This window comes from Stegostoma tigrinum, chromosome 4, assembly GCF_030684315.1.
Source record: "Stegostoma tigrinum isolate sSteTig4 chromosome 4, sSteTig4.hap1, whole genome shotgun sequence".
Taxonomy (NCBI): Eukaryota; Metazoa; Chordata; class Chondrichthyes; order Orectolobiformes; family Stegostomatidae; genus Stegostoma; species Stegostoma tigrinum.
In genome coordinates this window covers 44,758,457-44,778,494 of record NC_081357.1, presented here as the reverse complement: position 1 = coordinate 44,778,494, position 20,038 = coordinate 44,758,457, and the positions used below count along the sequence as shown (strand labels likewise).

The 20,038-nt window shown below is 40.4% G+C and overlaps 1 protein-coding gene across 3 annotated transcripts in view; it reads left to right on the top strand.

The window, feature by feature from the left end:
• Positions 1–20,038, top strand: part of map3k5 (mitogen-activated protein kinase kinase kinase 5) — a 182,896-nt gene that overhangs the window by 133,974 nt on the left and 28,884 nt on the right. For all 3 annotated transcript variants that reach the window (XM_048531149.1, XM_048531151.2, XM_048531150.1), the window contains exons 20-22: positions 3,595–3,772; positions 6,609–6,786; positions 11,805–11,973. In XM_048531149.1, the coding sequence (XP_048387106.1) occupies positions 3,595–3,772; positions 6,609–6,786; positions 11,805–11,973 (525 nt within the window). The remainder of the gene's footprint in view (positions 1–3,594; positions 3,773–6,608; positions 6,787–11,804; positions 11,974–20,038) is intronic.

Below are 20,038 nucleotides of genomic sequence, written 5' to 3'. Positions count from 1 at the left end.
TGTGCTGTGTTACAGTCTGAAACTTTGGGGTTTTTTTGGTACTTCCCTGCAATTTTTCTCTAAATGAGAATGTGCACAGGTCATTAGACATTCAATATGGATTTATGAAGGGAAATTGTTTGAAAAACCTGAGAGTACTTTGAGAATGTTCCTAGCAGATTTGATAAGTTGGAACCAGTGGATGTAGTGCATTTCAAATTCCAGAAAGCTTTTGATAATGTCATGCCTGGGACTTTATCAAACAGTAATACAAGGTGTGCAGGATTGGGAGTAATCTACTGGCATAGATTGAGGATTGGTTAATAGACAGAAAACTGAGTTTAGAAATGAATTTGACCAGTGGGATACTGCAGTACTATGGCCGTAGCTGTTTATAATCTATGCAAATGATCTGTGTGTGTGGTAAATTAAAATTAGTATAAGTTCGCATAGCAAATAGAATGTAATGTAGGTAAGTCTAAGTTTATCAAACGCAGGAAGAACAGAGGTGTTGGGATATTGCTTAAATTATGATAGATTTGAAATATATAATTTGGGGACCTGGCAGACCGAAAGCTAATATGCAGGTACCACGGTCAAATCAAAAGGCAAATGGTATGTTAGCCTTTATTGCAATAAGTTTGAGAACAGGAGCAAAGGAGTCTTTCTTCAGTTGTATAGCATACTAGTGAGACTGTGCTTGGAGAATTGTGTGCTGTTCTGGTGTCCATATCTGAAGGAGTATTTACTTGGTTTAGAGGGAGTGCAGTGAAAGTTCACCAGACTGATTCCTAGGAGTTCATTGAGGAGACTGGGTTGTATTTACTGGCCTTGAGGAGGTTGAGAAGCAATTGCACGAAAACTCGAAAAATCCTTTAAAGGATAGTCAGCTTGGATGCAAATGGATGTTTCCCCTGTTTGTGGGGTGAAGAATCGAAAGCACAATCTCAGAATAAAATCAAAGCCATTTAGAACTAAGATAAGGAGAAATTTATTTTAAAAGATTAATTGGCAATCAAGCTATGCAAGACCCTTTTAGGGAAGAGTGACCATAATGTGATAGTATTTTTCATTAAGATGGAGAGTGACATCATTGATTCTGAGACAAGGGTCCTGAATCTAAATTTTTTAAAAATCATGGAATGAGGCAAAAGCTGGCTTTGCTAAATTGGGAATGTTACTTAAAGTGATGACAGTAGATAGACAGTAGCAAATATTTAAAGAACACAGGAGGAATTGCCATAATTGTTCATTCCTGTCTGGCACAAAGATGAAACAGGAAAGGTTGCCTGACCATGGGATGTGGCTGGGCAAGGAAAATTAGTGATGATTCTAGATTGAAGAAAGATCATGTAAATTGCGTTAAGACAAATAGCAGATCTAGAAACAGGGCAAGTTATAATGGGGAACAAAGAGATGGCAGACCACTTAAACACATACTTTGATTCTGTCTTCACGAAGACACTAATAACATTTCAAAAATGTTAGGCACTGTAGGGTGGAACTGAAAGAAATCAGTATTCATAGGGAAATGGTATTGGGGAAATTAATGGAATTATAATTGCTAGGGCCTGATAACCTATCTCTCAGAATATTTGAGGAAATGGTCCTAGAAATAGAGAATGCATTGGTGGCCATCTTTCAAGATTCTATGTATTCTGGAACAGTTAGTTTGGATTATAGCTCATGCAATGTTCCTATAACTATTGTAACCCCACTATTTAAGAAAGGAGTTAGAGAGAAAACAAGGAATTGTCGACTTGTTGGCCTAACATCAGTAGTGGAGCAAGTGGCTCGAATTCATTATAAAATGTTTAATAACACAGCACTTGGAAAACAGTGACAGGATTGGACATAGTTAGCATGGATTTGTGAGAGGGAAATGGCACTGTCAAATCTATGCACATTTTTTGAGGAGGTACCTAGCAAAACCAATGGATGTGGTTTACTTGGACTTTCAGAAGGCTTTCAATAAAGTCCTATATATGAGATTAGCCTGTAAGCTAAAGTACATTGGATTGGGCTTAGTGCACGGAAATGGATAAAGAACTGATTGGCAGAAAGAAAACAGAAATTAGGAATAAACAGGTCTTTTTCCAAGTAGCAGGCAATGATTAGTGGGGTGCTGAACGTATAAGTGCTTGGACCCCAACTGTTCATTATGTATATTTGTGATCTAGATGAGGGAACTAAATACGATATCTTGAAGTTTGCAGATGATATAAAGCTGGCTGGAAGGGTGAACCGTGAAGAGGATACAGATGTAATTTGGACAAGTTGAGTAGGTGGACAAGTGCATGGCAAATGATGTATAAAATGAACAAATATGAAGTCATCCACGTTTGCAGTAAAAACAGGAAGGCAGATTAATACCTGACTGGTGATTAGCTCGTGAAAGTGGGAGGTGCAATAACAAATACGAAGTTGCTGGAAAAGCTCACCAAGTCTGGCAGCATCTGTGGAGGAGAAAACAGAGTTAACATTTCGGGTCCGGTGACCGATAAGGCTTGGGTATCCTTGCACACCAGTCATTAGAACTAAACGGGATGAAGAACTTTCTCCTCAACACAGTCCTAAGTGGCCTATCCCATATCTTTAAACTGTGACCCCGGTTCTAGATTCCCCAGTCACTGGGAACAGCCTACCTGTGTTTATCTTATCTTATCTAGTCTTGTTGGAATTTTGTAGGTTTCTATGAGATATGTATTCTCATCCTTCAAAACAGCACACAGGTGATACAACAGGTATTGTACAAGGCAAATGGTATCTTGGCTTTTAGAATAAGAAGATTTAAGTTCAGAAGCAGTGATGTCTTGCTGCAGTTTTACAGAGCATTGGTGAGACTGAAATATTGTGTTCACATTTTGTCTCTTTACCTGAGGAAGGATGTTCTGGCTATTGAGAGAATGCAAAGAAGGCCGACCACATTGATTCTTAGGATGGTAGGACTGACTTTTGAAGAGAGCTTGGATTGGTTCAGATTATATTCACCAGAATGTAGAACGGTGAAGGCGTATGTCACAGAAATCCATAGAATTCTGATAAGACTGGACAAGATAAACATGGGAAAGATGTTCCTGATAACTGGGAAGTCCAGAGCCAGGGTCAACGGTTTAAGGTTATGGACTAGGTCACTTAAGACTGGCATGAGGAGAAGTTTCTTCACCCACAGACTGTTGAGCCTGTAGAATTCTCTGCCACAGACAACAGTTGAAGACAAAATAATGAATTTTTTCATGAGGGGGTTGAATATAGTTCTTAGGGCAAAAGAGATCAAAGGATATGGCAAGAAAGCAGGAACAGGGTACTGATTTGGATAGCCAGTCATCATCATATTGAATGGCATAGCAGGCTTGAAGGGCCAAATTGGTTAGAGTTAGAATTCTGTGCTTCTATGCCTTGTTACGAATATTAATTTCTACTAACTACCACTTTGAGACTCTAAAACGTATTTTGCCAAAAGCTTATGAATCGCTGAATAAGTCATATCTGAGACAAATTTTAATTTTCAAAACTTTTCATAAGTTTCCATACCTGCGCGAAGAAACAAGCAGTTCTGCCTCTTCAATGCACCTCTGTGCTATGCTTTTCTGTCTCACTATGCTATCTTTGTAGGTTGGAATGTTTAAAATTCATCCCGATATTCCAGAATCCATGTCACCAGAAGCCAAGGACTTTATACTTCGTTGCTTTGAACCAGAACCTGACAAACGTGCCACTGCTTCAGAATTACTTTCAGATGATTTTCTAAAGGTTACTAGCAGAAAGAAAAAGACACAACTAAAACAACAAGGTAATTCAACAAGAAACGCTTGTCTGTCATCCTTATGATGTTCTAGAGATTCAGCCTGTAAATTCTGTGATTTTTATGTACCTTGATAATGAGTAACAAGTAGTCTTTGCCAAGAAATGGATGCAATACAACTCACCTTAAAGATTTAAAGTTATTTAAAAAGTTTAAAACAAATTAGTAAGTACTATCTTACTAATTACAAATTTGCTTCTGAATTTGAACAAGATTTTAACGGCAAATGTTATTCACATGCCCGGCGTTTTTGTAACCAATTTACAAAATTGAACTGGGAAGTTTTTTTTAATTCTTGAACAGCTAACCTACATGCTTGTTATTTTTTTAAAAAAGCTGTTTGCACTTAAATTGCAACATTGGAGGAGTGCTGTAATGTTTAAACTGCCATCATTCAGCTGGAACATTTAATCAGCATAATGACTGCCCCTAAAAGATCCTATTGTACTGTTCAATGAAGGACAGACAGAGTTCTTCTGTATTCTGGCAAATGTTTCTTTGTTAATGAGCAATGTGGCAAAAAAAGCCATATGCTCATCATTTTGCTTGTTGCTGTTTTTACTTATAAATCAGCAGTGACTATATTTCAGAACAAATTAATCACCTCGTCAATTTGGATGTTTTGAGGATGTGAAAAACTCAATCTAATATAAGTTTGAGATAACAAGGTGTAGAGCTGGATGAACGCAGCAGGCCAAGCAGCATCAGAGGAGCAGGAGAGCTGACATTTCAGGCCTAGACCCTCCTTCAGCAATGTGGAAGGGGAAGGGGCTTCTGAAATAAACTGGTAGGGAGAGGGGAGATTTTGAGGCTTGTGAAGTCCACATTGATACCATTGGGCTGCAGGATTCCGAAGTGAAATATGAGGTGCTGTTCCCAGAAACAGCTTCAAAATCTCCCCTCCACCTAACACATCCCAAAACTATCCCAGCTTGTCCCTGCCTCCCTAACCTGTCCTTCTTCCCACCTATCCCCTCCTCCCACCTCAAGACCCACCCCATCTCCTACCTACTAGCCTCATCCGGCCCCCTTGACCTCTCCGTCCTCCCTAGACTGGCCTATCTCCTCCCTACCTCCCCACCTACACTCACCTTTACTGGCTCCATCCCTGCCTCTTTGACCTGTCTGTCTCCTCTCCACCTATCTTCTCCGTTATCCATCCTCTATCTGCCTCCCCCCTCTCCCTATTTATTTCAGAACCCCCTTCATGTCCCCCATTTCTGAAGAAGGGCCTAGGCCTGAAACATCAGCTTTCCTGCTTCTCTGATACTGCTTGGCCTGCTGTGTTCATCCAGCTCTACACCTTGTTATCTCAGATTCTCCAGCATCTATAGTTCCTACTGTCTCTAAATATGTTTTTTGCCTTCTAATGGTATGAAGCACCCATTCTGGTTATTTTTCAAGCTTCAAACATCAGGAAAACAAAGTTAACTTGCCCAAATTCAAGTTGATTTGTTTTTATTACTCTCGCATTCTAAGTGAAATGCATTTGGAAGGAGTCCTTTATCAATTTGTGACGAGAGCACAAACTGTTCTTGAGATCCCAGATCTTTGGATACTGTTGTTCGGTGGATATTATGAAAATACGTTCTGTTCTCCAGAATGATCATCTCTCTTCTTGCAGAACAAAATATTGCTGCGGGGGAAGGAGCAGCAGCGTGCTAGATACCACTCTAGCAGATGATAAAAATTTAATTCATTTAAAAGCTAGAGCTAAAGTTAACCAATTGTAAAAACCTGTCTCACTTACTTTGAGGAAGGAAATCTGACACTATACTGGATGGGTCCTAAGTATCATTCCAGCCACACAGCAGGGTGGTTGACATTCAATTGTCCTCTAAAGTGGCCTAACCATCTTAGTTTAAGAGCAGTTAGGAACACGCATATCCTATAAAGGAATAGTAAAAAGTCATTTTCATATCTTGTTCTTAAAAGACGCTATACTGTACAATGATTTACAAGTCCATTTTGCCAATTTTGCAGAAGTAATAAATGATTTACTGATTGTTTGTCTGCTCATGAAAAATGTACCGCTTGTGAACACAGCCACCTATTGATGTATGGAATCATTTGATATCTCTCAGCCTTTCTTTATCGGGTGACATCATTGCTCACTATAGTTTTTCGTGAAAGATTTTCAAGCACTGTTCTAGAAAGTCAGACAAAATGCGCATTTAGGAACTGAGTAATGTAGCTGGTGCAGCAAACTGATGACCCCACTTCACCTTGCTATATTGTCTTCATTATCCCTCACCCTTTCACACAATTATTTTCTTGTCTCTTGAGTGCTTTGATTCTTCAATTTACTCATGTTGTTTTCCTTTGTGTGAAATAGTTGTGTGTGAATTCTCTGTTAGCTCAGCTTTCTGTGTTTGTTAATCCTCAATGTGTTTACATCGACTTGATCAAACCTCATATAATTTTGAGGTGACTATTTTATCACGTGGATACAAGCACACTGAAGATTCTAATCAGGAAAAATCCAGCTCCAATAAAATATATCCAAGGACTAGCCAAACACATTTGTAAAATCTATCGTGTTAGACAGCAGCAATGCAGATGTTTTGTGTGGGTTTCTGAATCCACACAAGTTATAATTTGCAGGAATAGAGCTAAAGAGAAAATTATGATGAAGCTGCTCATGCCACAGCAGGAGTTTTTGCACTAGCTGCATGGCTTGGAAACAGGTCAGTTAAGGGAAGAACACGGGATGTGCTTAGAGGAGGAAGAGACATATATACCCACACTCTCCCAACAGGGAAGTTAAATAAGTAGCCTCTGCCACGATATTATCTTCTTAATATTTCATTTATTTTCGATACAGACTATCTTCGCAGCATATCCCTCCCAGTTCCGGTTGTTGTGGAGGAATTGAGCAGTGGTAGTGAATTTGGCTCAGTTTCACCAGACTCCGACCTGAAGCAGGATCTATTCTTTTTCAAATCAAGGGCGAAATCCTGCATTGAAAAAGAAAACAAAGCAAATAGACCTTTGCTTCTCAGGTAAATAGCAGCGTGCTCTCTCATGGCTATCCAGATCCTCTTCAATATTGTTTTTGTTCAGAGGTAAAGGAGAAACATTCTTTTCAGAAAATTATGTTGTCTCTCTCTCTCTCTCTTCCTATCTCCACTCCCTGTCTTTAAGATGGCGTTAACTTCTGCTCCTTTCATCCTTTGGCATGAGGTGGGCAGGAGTGGCGCCGAGGAAAAACAAGTTACGCGATGTAGTTAACGCAGGGCTTTCCAAACTGTGGGGTGTGACCCCCCGCAGTGGGTTCACCAGCCAAAACTCTGGAGTCACTGGCTGTGCAGTGACGACTGCTGTGCAGCTCCAACCAAGCGATAACAGCTGACCCTTCTTAAGCCTCTCAGATTTTTTGAGCAATAGGCTTGACTTAGTTGCCCAATTTTGTAGGCCTGAATTCTGCTCTAGTGGGAAGGAAAGTACTTTATGCTTAGAACCACATTAACTTTCACCCTTGCTGTTGATTCAGTCTCTCACCACCTCAGCTAAGCAGCCACCACCCCCACCTGCTCTCGGTCATTCCCCTCTCCCTATTATCAGGCCCTACCAAAACCCTGTTTAAGTGAAAGTTGAATATTTGATTAAAATTAAAAGTCCTAATTAAAAAGCAGAACCACAAATGTAATCATTCTCATGACTACATCCTGGCCACATGCAAATTGACATAAGGTAAATAGAATCAGAGGGATAACTGTGTGTTCCAGAGATTGGTGTAGGAGAGGTGGGTTCCTGGATTGAGGCTTGCTGGCACCAGTCCTGGGAGAAAAGAGAGCTGTTCAGTTGGGATGGGCTTCATTTGAGCCATAACCAAAGTGGCGTCCTGGCCAGTCCTATAATTAGGATTATAGACAGGCCTTTAAGCCCAGTGAGGGAAAGGAATTGAAGGGAAATTTTAAATGATCAAAAAGATACAAGAGAGCAGAGGTGCAGGAGAGTGAAGAAGCAAATGTGATTGGAAGAGGTAGAAAATATATGCAAAATAGTGTAGCAGAAATTACAATCACACTTACTAATAATGTAAAAAGTCAAAACTTAAGGCTGTATCTAAATGCATGTAGCATTTCTCACAAGATGGATGAGTTCACTAATAGAAATCAATGATTATGACTTGATAGCTGCTACAGAGATCTGGTTTAAAGGTGATCGGGACTGGCTACACAATATTCAAGGGTATTAAACATTCTGAAAAAATAGGTGAGAAGGAAGTCTGGTAGCTTTGTTACTAAAGCTCTGTGTCAGTGTGTTTACAAGTTGTGATACAGCTGCAATAAGTTGTAATGTGGAATCAGTTTGAGCAGAAGAATGGAAGAGCAAGGAGAAGAAGTCCTGGCTGGGAGTTGTCTGTATGCCACTGAAAAGTTGCCACACTTTAAGATTAAAAAGCAAACATTGGGAAATAATGGAGGTGTGGGTGAGAGGGGGACTAAATTTTCAAAGGTAATTTGAATATGGGCGTTGACTGGCCAAATCAGATGGCCATGGGCAATATGGAAAGCAGATTTGCTGTGCGTATCAGAGATTGTTTCTTGGAACAGTATGTTGCAGAACTTAGCTGGGAACAGGCTGTTTTAGATCTAGTAATGTGCAATGAGAAAGCGTTAATAAGATATCCTGTTAAGGTTTCTCCAGAGAATAGCAATCATAATATAATAGAATTTCAAATAGAGTTTGAGGGGGAGCACATCTGGATTCAAACCAGTGTCATTGTCATACAGCATGGAAACAGACCTTTTGGTCCAACTAGTCCATGCTGGTCATAACCCAAACTAAACTAGTCTCCCTTCCTGTGCTTGGCCCATATCCTTCCAAAAATTTTCTTACTCATGAACTTATGCAAATATCTTTTAAACATTGTTTGGAGAAGTATCCTGTGCTTAAATAAGAGAACATAGGAATCTGCAAGGTTGAATGTCGACTATACAGTAGCTTGAATGAATGGACATAAAACTTAGCAGGTTGAATTTAATATGGGAAAGCATGAGGTTGTGCTTCTTAGTAGAAAGAATCAAAAGACAGACTATTATTTAAATAGAGAGTGACATGAACAAAATATGGAGCAGAAGGATCTGTGCATTCTTGTGCATGAAATACAAAAGTTAGCATGCAAATATAGCGAGTAATTAAGGCAAGTGGAAGTTTGACTTCCATTGCTTGGGGCTTGGAGTTTAAAATTAGGGAAGTCTTGTTGCAACTGTGCAGGGAGTTGGTTCGCCACATTTGCAGTACTGTGCATGGTCTTAGTCCCTTACATCAGAAAGATATATTGGCATTGAAGGCTGCTCGATAGAGATTCACTGGGCTGATTGCTGGGGTGAAGGGTTTGACGTATCAATAACAGTTAAACGGGTTAATCGTTTGAGATTTTAGAAGAATGGAGATGACTTATTGAAACATGTGAGATTCTGAAGAGGCTTGACAGGTTAGAGATTGAGATGATGTTTCCACTATTGGTTGCAAATCAAACCAGGAAACGTAGTTTCAGAATAAGCTGAGATGTGAAGGAATTTCTTCTTTGATAGTAATGAATGCCTGGAATTTACTTATCCAGGAAGCAATCGAGGCTACATCACTGGAAGTAGTTTGGTAGATTCTATAGTCTTGAGGGCTATGTGGACCTGAGAAAGAAGGTGAAGCCCGTGACAGATCAGCCACGATCTTATAGAATAACAGAACAGGCATGAGTGGCTGAATGTCCTACTTCTGCTCCTACTCCTTATGTTCTTAAGATGGTACACAACTCCACTGCAAATACTGTTAGACTGTTTGCCTGACATCAGGCTCTGGATGAGAGAGAGCATCTCGCTGCTCAGTGTTAGGAAGAGTAACGTCACTGTTGTCACTTAGCCTCAAAATGTGCTGCCTTGACACCAACTGCTTCCTAACCACTAGTGCAGACTAACCCAGAAGTCACCGAGCAGCACGGAAACAGGATGCCAATAATTGGGCAGTGTGGGAACAAATCTAACAGATGATGGCCAGAAGAAGCTCCAGCTTGTTGTGCATCCACTGGGCAAGCAGAACCGAAAGGAACATTGTGTTGGTCGTGTCCTGATCCACTTCTACACTGGCATTCGTGTCACTCAGGGAGTGGGTGGCGGGGGGAGGAGGAGGAGGAAGGAGGAAAATACATACACGATTCACATGCTGTACCATTATCTCTGGTGGAAGGAATTCCTTGGAGACAATATGGTAACCCTCAAGACTTTTTCAGTGTCCATAATGACAGTGAGCTGGAATGAGACAATGCTTCATAACTCACTGCATTCCTCTGGCCAGCAAGCAACAGCAAAGCTGCACACATCCTAAAGGATAATTTAAGTGAGCTTAATAAATCAGCAAGACTGCAAGTGAAAACCAACACCTGGTAGTAGCAGAGGAGGAACTAGAACTTGCTGATGGCTATCAGGAGTGTGTTGTACCTGGAAAATTTGTTGCTATCAGTAAGGGGGTTATATTAATTTCTTCTGACCAGTTCATCACTTAATTGTTTTATATAAGTCACAGTCAAAGAGAGAATGACAGTGAATTTACATTATTGCAGATTCCCCCTCTTGATGCTGAGACAGCGAGGTATTTATTGACTTATTCCTTTTCCCCTTTCTATTCCTCCTACTGAGGTAGACGGAAGGCTGTTTGCCAAACTCCAGTTTTAAGGTAGCAGCTTCTAAAATAAACTTAGAGCAAAATATTTTAAGTGAAACCAAAGATTGTATTTTGTTAACAAAACATTGAAAAAGCAGGGGAATTGCTTTTGTACTCCATCTATATATCCAAGCACTCTGGAAATTTAAGGAACTGTTGTGATTGGACAGTTTTGTGAGCATCTTCCAGTAGTAAAATGACACTGACTCATATAAGGGAACCTCTTGGTCTACCCTTCAGTTAGATGGGCTGGGGTTCTATTAGCTGGTTTGTATTGTAGGAGCCAATTTCTTTGCATTATTTACAGAGTGATTTAATTGCCCTCAAAATATTTCTATTTCCTAGTTATCTGTTCAGAAAGCTCAGCAAGAATGCATTAAACATTTTTTGAAAATATAAGCAAGGTATAATGGAAACATGACCTGAAAAAGAAAAACAAAATTACTGTATGCTTCTCTTCTGTCCCTTTAATTTGAATTTTTAGCAGAATAGAATTTTTAATCAGAAATGTTAAGTTTTTGTGATTTAGATTTCTGAGCTCTTTCATTAATACCCATTAATACATTACTTCATGAAGGAACTAGAGTGATTGGGATGAACTGGGATACACAAAGGTCATTTTTTCAGTCAGAGTGATTGGAGTGAATGGGGTGAGGGGAGATGGCAAGTGAGACAAGTGTGACAGATCCAGGAGAGATTTACAAGAATTATCCTAAGAATGAAGGACTTGTCATTATGAGGATGTGCTTGAGGTACCTGGGTCTGTACTTGATGGAGTTTAGAAGGAGTTGGGAGGTGTGGGTGGGGTTCAGTGGATCTGATTGAAACTTACAGAATACTAAGTAGCCTGGATAGATTGGACATGGAGAAGATGTTTCCACTAGTAGGAGAGACCGGGATTCAGGGGCACAGCCTCTGCGTGAAGGGCGATCAGTTGGAACTGAGATGAGGAGGAATTTCTTCAGCTAGAGGGTGGTTAATGTGTGGAATTTGTTGCCACAAAAGGTTGTGGAGGCCAAGTCATTGAGTGCATTGAAGACAGATATAGGTAGGTTCTATCCCTGGAAAGGGGATCAAGGATTATGGGAAGAAGGCAGGAGAGTGGGGTTGATAAACATATCAGCCATGATCGAACGGCAGAGCAGACTCGATGGGCTGAATGGCCTCATTTTGCTCTTGTGTGTTATGGACCGCATTTTCAACAATTCTACCTTGCTGGGCAAAATATTTACCTTGTTACTTTTTCCATAGGCTTTCAAAGATTTATCTAAATTGTGATTGTTGATTCCTCTTTACCTTTGGATGCCTTGTGCCTTTCTCCAAATTGCTCATGTTTCTTTGTTTTAACCTGTAGTATACCTGATGATCACTTTGAAGATCACAGTGCACCACCATCCCCTGAGGAAAAGGATGCAGGGTTCTTTATGCTAAAGAAAGACAGTGAGCGAAGGGCTACCCTACATCGGATACTAACGGAGGACCAGGACAAAGTCGTGAGACACTTGCTTGAATCTCTTATGCAGGTGAACATTCATTTTCCTTGTTTAAATCAAATTAATTGTGTTTTAAATCATTAAAAACTATTTTATCCAGTTTTCAAATATTCCCAGCCACAGACCAAATAGACAGGCAAATAGTCTATCAAGCTTATAGATCCACACACTTCCCCCTAGGATCTATTCCCCATTCAAACGCTCGCCAGTTCAACATTTTCCCACCTTCAAACTCAGTCTTTGGAAAATGTACATACAGAAAGTTGCAGCAAAAACAATTGGTTTTGCCCCCCATTTATTATGGAGATTTTGCTGGCTACTGTGGATGTGGATTGGTATTCTCAGATGCTAACTCTGATGGTTTATTTGTTTTATTGTTTGAAATTGCCTGTTTTTCCTCCTCCCCTCCTGGTTACTGTATACGTAGTCATTAACACCTCTACATTCTCAAAATTAGGACCATAAGCCATCCAACCTGTCAGGCTTTCTCTATATTCAATTAAATGCTATAAGCCTGACCTTCCAGTGTCTGCCATTTCTACATTTTATCCTGGTCTCACGTTCACTATGTCTATTCTCAGCTTGTTGCAGTTTTCCAATGAAGCTCATATATGCTGGATAAACAGCACCTCATTTTTCACACAGGCATTTTACAATCTTTATTGAGGTTTAACAATTCTCTCCTCCATTTTGATTATATCCCATGCCTTGATGGCATGGGCTTGTTCTCAGATTAGCTCACCAGTTTTCAACTATTCATACGAATCATTTCCACTTACTTTGTAACTAGTCCCCCTTTACAGTCATTAACACTTTCCTTACCTTTAGTCCTGGGCATCTTCACAATCTGCTCCACTTACTTCTCTTCCACCTTTGTGAATCACTGTTTTCCAGCCCCCTTCAGTTCCAAAGAAGAATGACTGGATTCAAAGCAATAGCTCTATTTTTCTCTTTGCATATGCTGTCATTATCTGTTGAGTTTCTCCGGTACTTTATTTTTATTACATTCCCCAACTAGTTTTGTGTCATCAGCAAATTTGGAGATATGACATTTGGGTCCCACTCGCAAATCGTTTAAATAAATTGTGAACAGCTTTGGCTGCAGCACTAATAATTACAGTGTACTTGCAGTCTACCATCCATGTTTTCCACCTACCTGTTCACCAATTCAGATGGGATACCAATCCCATGGCTTCTAATTTTGTTTACCATCTTCCTATGTGAGACCCTATTTGAAAATCCAAACAGGCTATTTCCTCGGGCACTCCTTTACCAATACTACAAGTAACATCCTCCAAAACTTCAATCGATTTCACAAAAATCATGTCTCATTGCTGAATTCACCCTGACCATTGCTACTAGCTAATGCAGGTTGCTGTTTACTCAGAGAACTAAATGTTGTTGTGTACACTTTGTTGATTTTGCAAAACTTGATACCAATGACTACAAAGTACTTTTAATAGATGAAAATCAGCTTTTTATTGATAGATGCCTTGATCTCACTTGACAAGGATGTGTCTTCCTTGAGGTAGTGAAAGTTTATGGATACGTCAGAATAATCCACATTTGGAATATACACGGGGTGCAATATTCGGAAAGAGACTCAAAAGGTGAAGTTTGAGGAACTAAGGAAAATACACTGTAAAAGTATTTGAAATATCCCATAAAAATCTCCAGTTTTTATACTGTGGAAATATAATTCCAGCAAGACATTTATTTGTCTGAAAGACACAGAAGACAGTTCGCTGTTTAAAGAACTGACATTCCTAATGACCTCTTCCAAAGTAAGATAGATGAGCTTGAATGTTTGACATGAGCTAGGAAACTTGCCAGATTATCACATGTAGGCCATAAATACATCCACAATTCCACATGCTTGTCATGTGCATACGATTCAAACACAGCACATAATGTTAACAGCATGCTTACAAAGAGAAGGATTAGAAAGGATTATACAGTGGGCCTGGTTACTACAGGCTCCTATACTGTAATTCTCTAGTTTTCCACTGTCATGAAATGCTGTGAGCTGAATCTAATGGCCTCTGCTCTCATATAAAAATAGATGATAATTTTGCAACCTTTTTTGTGAACATTATCACCTGAGACATAAACCTAGAATTGAGTTTCTTTACCTGAGGCCATTTCTTTCCAAGTACCACTGCTCCTCATTGCATTGTTCCCCACATTGCCACCAATGTTAGCTATGAGAAATTTGTTGGCAAGTTCAACGGTATGGTGCTACATTCTGCCTTTTGCCATCTAAAATTGAACAAGAAACCTTGAGGATATGTCAGAACTAGACGTGGCTAAAGTTTGTCATAAAAGATTACTTATAATCAACACCTAAATTTGTAAAGTTCGTTTCCAGAAGAGTCTAGGTAACCCGGTTAGCCTGTCACAAGAAGCAATACTCAGGATCTTTGGGTTTGTAGTGAAGTATCAGCACTTGTTGCTGACCTTGAAGAGAAACTGATCCAGCTGTCTCTCTGGTGGATTACTCCTCTCCTGACAATTGTTGGAGATGGTCATAGCCTAACATTTGCGTAGCATGAATATTATTTGCCTCTTTTTAGCCCAAGCCTGAATTTTGTCCAGGTCTTGCTACGTTTGGTCATGGATTGTTTCAGTATCTGTGATGTTGTGAATGGTAATATTGGTGAATTTTGCACTTCTGACCTTATGGAGGCAAGCAGCTCAAGATGGTTGGGCCTGGAACGTTATCCTGAGGGATTCCTGGAGAGATGATTGACCTAACAAACACAACAATGCTGTTTTGTGTCAGATATGATTCAGCATGATTCCCTGGGCACTGTTTCTTGGATTGGATCACTAGGCATCCGGCGAAGATCCTTGGGGGGGTCTTTCTGTAGGAGTTCAGCTTTCCCCTTCATGTCACCGGTCTAAAACTACAAGAGGAGTGGCAACCTTATTACCAGCCAAATTTTTCCCAAGTAGAAAATTGACCCCAGCTGCGAACAGTTCAAGGACAATTCCTACCACCGTAAGAGCTGAGATCAGGCCGCACTGTTAGTGGATCTGATAGAAGCGATGGACAGGTATCTTCCTGTCATTGCACTGATCAATACCTTGGCATTTAGAGAGGATTCGCGGAGCTAGGGTTAGTTCCCTTGCCAGCAACATGTATTGAGCATCCCATCTGTCCTAGAAAACCACAATGGTCTTGCTCACATCTCAGGCTTTTAGGAGGACACTGTTCTCCAGACAGGAAGAAAACACTGACTAGAATAGAATATCCTTTATTGTCACTTGCACTCCAGAAGTATAAGAGTACAGTGAAAAGTTTATACAAAACTCCATTAAAAGGGAGCCAATCTTCGGTACATGTACCAAGATACAAATTTTACAACAGAGTAAAAAGAATGTGTTTTTATACAAAGAGGATTAAAGGAAAGCATAAGCCTTACTTATAGAGGTAGCTATAACAGTGAAAAGGATTTAAATTAGAGTTAGCATGTGGTGCCAGGCCCAAGTTCAGTAATTGCCCTGCATTGCTGCAGCCTCCAGTGCACTCCTCACCAGCACTCAGCAGTGACCAAGAAAGTTGTGCTGTGCTGGAATTTGTACCGCGACCCCCACCCCTGTTGCTCTGAGACTAGGCCTGGCCCACATTTGATCTGCTGCCATCACTTCGGTTGGTGCTTACTGTGCTGCCACTGTGGAGCACGGAGGCTCTTAGGATGGTTCTCTGTCACATACGCACACAATGCCGTTCTGTCCAGCAGCTTTAGGTTCTGAGTGAGGGCCTCTACCAACACTGCCGCAGAACCAATTGAGGCATCTTCCAGGGCTGTTCCTGTGGAATGCTAGTAAACCAATAATTATCTTCTGCAGTCCTCAGCACTTATGCCTGGAGTAACATAGTTTGTTGCAATGACTTGGCCTCTTGAGTGTGTTGGGTTTTCTTGTGGTTTAATTTAAAGTAGACAGCTTGTCCTATCTACCTCACCCTGGCCGTCATAGCAATGATTTGAATAATAGGGTTTCCAGAATAATAGGGTTTCCAGGATAATGGGAGAACTTGGAACTGTCTTCTGAGACTGTAGAATTCTGTACCACAGAAAACGGATAAGGGCAAAGCATTGTATGTTTTCAAGAAGAAGTTGGATATAAGGCATTTGATAAGGTTCCCCATGGTAGGCTCATTCAGAAGGTCAGGAGGAATGGGATACAGGGGAACTTAGCTGCTTGGATACAGAATTGGCTGGCCAACAGAAGACAGCGAGTGGTAGTAGAAGGAAAATATTCTGCCTGGAAGTCAGTGGTGAGTGGAGTTCCACAGGGCTCTGTCCTTGGGCCTCTACTGTTTGTAATTTTTATTAATGACTTGGACGAGGGAATTGAAGGATGGGTCAGCAAGTTTGCAGACGACACAAAGGTCGGAGGTGTCGTTGACAGTGTAGAGGGCTGTTGTAGGCTGCAGCGGGACATTGACAGGATGCAGAGATGGGCTGAGAGGTGGCAGATGGAGTTCAACCTGGATAAATGCGAGGTGATGCATTTTGGAAGGTCGAATTTGAAAGCTGAGTACAGGATTAAGGATAGGATTCTTGGCAGCGTGGAGGAACAGAGGGATCTTGGTGTGCAGATACATAGATCCCTTAAAATGGCCACCCAAGTGGACAGGGTTGTTAAGAAAGCATATGGTGTTTTGGCTTTCATTAACAGGGGGATTGAGTTTAAGAGTCGTGAGATCTTGTTGCAGCTCTATAAAACTTTGGTTCGACCGCACTTGGAATACTGCGTCCAGTTCTGGGCGCCCTATTATAGGAAAGATGTGGATGCTTTGGAGAGGGTTCAGAGGAGGTTTACCAGGATGCTGCCTGGACTGGAGGGCTTATCTTATGAAGAGAGGTTGACTGAGCTCGGTCTCTTTTCATTGGAGAAAAGGAGGAGGAGAGGGGACCTAATTGAGGTATACAAGATAATGAGAGGCATAGATAGAGTTGATAGCCAGAGACTATTTCCCAGGGCAGAAATGGCTAGCACGAGGGGTCATAGTTTTAAGCTGGTTGGTGGAAAGTATAGAGGGGATGTCAGAGGCAGGTTCTTTACGCAGAGAGTTGTGAGAGCATGGAATGCGTTGCCAGCAGCAGTTGTGGAAGCAAGGTCATTGGGGTCATTTAAGAGACTGCTGGACATGTATATGGTCACAGAAATTTGAGGGTGCATACATGAGGATCAATGGTCGGCACAACATTGTGGGCTGAAGGGCCTGTTCTGTGCTGTACTGTTCTATGTTCTATGTTCTATAATTCTTGGGACTGAAGTGATCAAAGGATATGGGGAGAAAGCAGGAGCAAGGCACTGATTGGATGATCAGCCGTGATAATATTGAATGGTTTACCAGGCTTGAAAGGCTGAATAGCCCACTTCTGCTCCTGCTTTCAATGTTTCTGTGATAGTTGCATCCTGAACTGTGAAAATTCTTAATTTCCGTTCTCCATTGCAAGGTGACAAGGCTACTGCAAGTATTAATTTAGTATAATGGATCTTCATATTTTTCTTTGCCCAGACCTCTTTAGAGGCAGTGGGCTCATTTCCAGTCCTTTTGTGTCAGTTTTAGCAAGAATTGTTTTACAATATAGGAGTTCAAAAGCTTCTGGAAATATAATCATGTTTATCAACCTTGACTATTTTGAGTCCACTAATATTTCCCATTTTTTAAAAAAAGAAACAGAATTTAACTGTGAAAATTTAGCAGACAATATGGTTTTCTTTGGAATTTCCCTTCATGAGCCCTGATAAATTCCTTGTTTTGGACCCTACAGCAGCATTGTGGTTGTAATGACGAGAGAACTGTCAGCATTCTTCATCATCATTTCCACTGTGAAACTAACAGAAACATTGGCACAGTTCAACACAGATCCAGAGGTTCCTCTCAGTAATTCCTTGCTCCTTCACAACAGCTCAGCTGGGCTCCCCACATTTAGCCACCTTCTTAAAAATTGCCGAACAAACAAGATCCTTCTTGCTACTGGCAATCCACCAAAATATTGCAGCTTATTCATAATGCATAACTTGGTTTTTACTGGTGTACTGAGTTGTTGATTTCTGATTAAGCATCTTTCAGATCGTGAAAAAATAATGTTTTATTTTAGTTACTGTAGGACATCTTGAATGGTGAAAAGACAAAAGTGATATAACATTTTTGGGAAAGCAATGTTTTTGTTAAGGACCAGAATACAGCACCTGTACTAGAAGCCTGGAGATGGGCACACGTACTGTGGAAACAGGTTCACAATTGCTTTATTTTATCAGTTATTTTCTCTTTCAATACATTCATCACCCTCATTGAATTTGCACTCTGTGCTCATCTGTGAGGTTATTGACTTTACCTTTATCTGGAACACAGAGAAATGTATTGATATGCACATGAGTAAAGCTAACACCAAAGTCTGTGCAAGATTTAGGGTGTTGAATGGGTTAGGGACCTAGTTTATATGTTATATGAACTTATTAAGTCCTTAACTCATTCAACACCCTTAAGCTCTGAATCTTGTATAGATCTTTGTGTTAGCTTTACTCACAGGCATATCACTACATTTCTCTATGTTCCAAATAAAGTTAAAGTACATCTGCCACCTGCAGACCTAGTCCAACATTGCATATGAAAGAAACATCGCCACTGCAGAATTTCTGCTATCAAGAATTTCTGCAAATAGGTCAGGCTAATTCTCTCTTGGTATAGCATACTTATTAAGATGTTTCATCGTTTATTTTTCAAGGTCCCTTGTTTTACTTAGAAAATGCCATCTGATGCATTACGATGAAGTACAGGTGAATTAATACTGGCATCGTTAAGAACCCAATCTGTGTTTGTTGTGCAATGGATGGCAGCAGATAGCAGAATGAAGATTCCTCACCCAATCCCCATGTTCAGTTCCTTTACTGGCTCCAGTCTCATGTACTTGATCATATGACCCAGATGGGAGATTTGCCAGTAAGCTGAAAGAAAATATATTGCAAATATATTTGCTTTTAAACCTTAATTTTTTTATAACTAACCTTAAGATTTAATTGGTTATCAGATAATTTCCAGCTATGGCTCAGTTGATGGCACTCTAGCCTCTTAGGGTGAAAGTATCGGCTCAAGACACACTTCAGGACTTGAACATAAAGATCAAGACTGACACATCAGTGCTGTATTGAGGGGAGGCTGCAATGTTCGAGGTTCTGCCCCTCAGATAAGATGTTAAACTGAGGCCTTGGCTGCTCTTTCACATGGATGTAAAAGATTCCATGGCACAATTTCAAAGAAGGGATGGGGAGTTACACCCTGAGTCCTGACTCATTCTGAACTCTCTGTTAATATCATAAAATCAGGTTATGGTCAATACTGCATTGCTATTTGTGAACAAATTAAATGCCACATTTCCTACATTCAAAGAATGTTTGAACCCCAAAAATATTTAATTGGCCGCAAAATGCTTTGAATCATCCTGTGATCATGAAAGGCGTTGTATGACTACCGAGCCCTTCTTATGCACTCAGTAATCTGCATAAAATAGTCACGTATCTGATGCACATGGAATGTAATACTGCATTTGAGACTCTCCAACCTCAGCAACTGAAAAATCCAATAGATAAAGGTTCTGTTGGCCTCCCTATGGAATGAGCATTTTTTCACTACCACCCTCTGGACACATAGTCTTAGCCAAATTCAAAGATCTCAGGTGTAGATTTTTAACACCAAGGCTCACAAGTTTCTAAGTGTGTGCAGGTGTACTGATAATGGTTTAACCAGTTTAGAACCACATAGAAAAACATTACCCCAATTCTTGGTCACAACCAATGTATTCAATGAAACATTGATTTACATTGCTGTTTGATAAAACTAAACCCATTGTGACAAGTCGGTCAGTCATGAACAGAGGTTCAGGAATAGTACAGATCCTTGAATTCTGAACAGTGACTGTCAGTTGCATTGTCTTGAGGCTATTCTGATGTAGGGAAAGGTAATGTCATCATTGTCCCAGAGGACCATAGGACTGATGTCTCATTAGAGAGAGAGATGACTGTTGATGGTTTAACCTGAGGGTCACCATACCACAGACGAGGGGAGAGTTTTATTAGG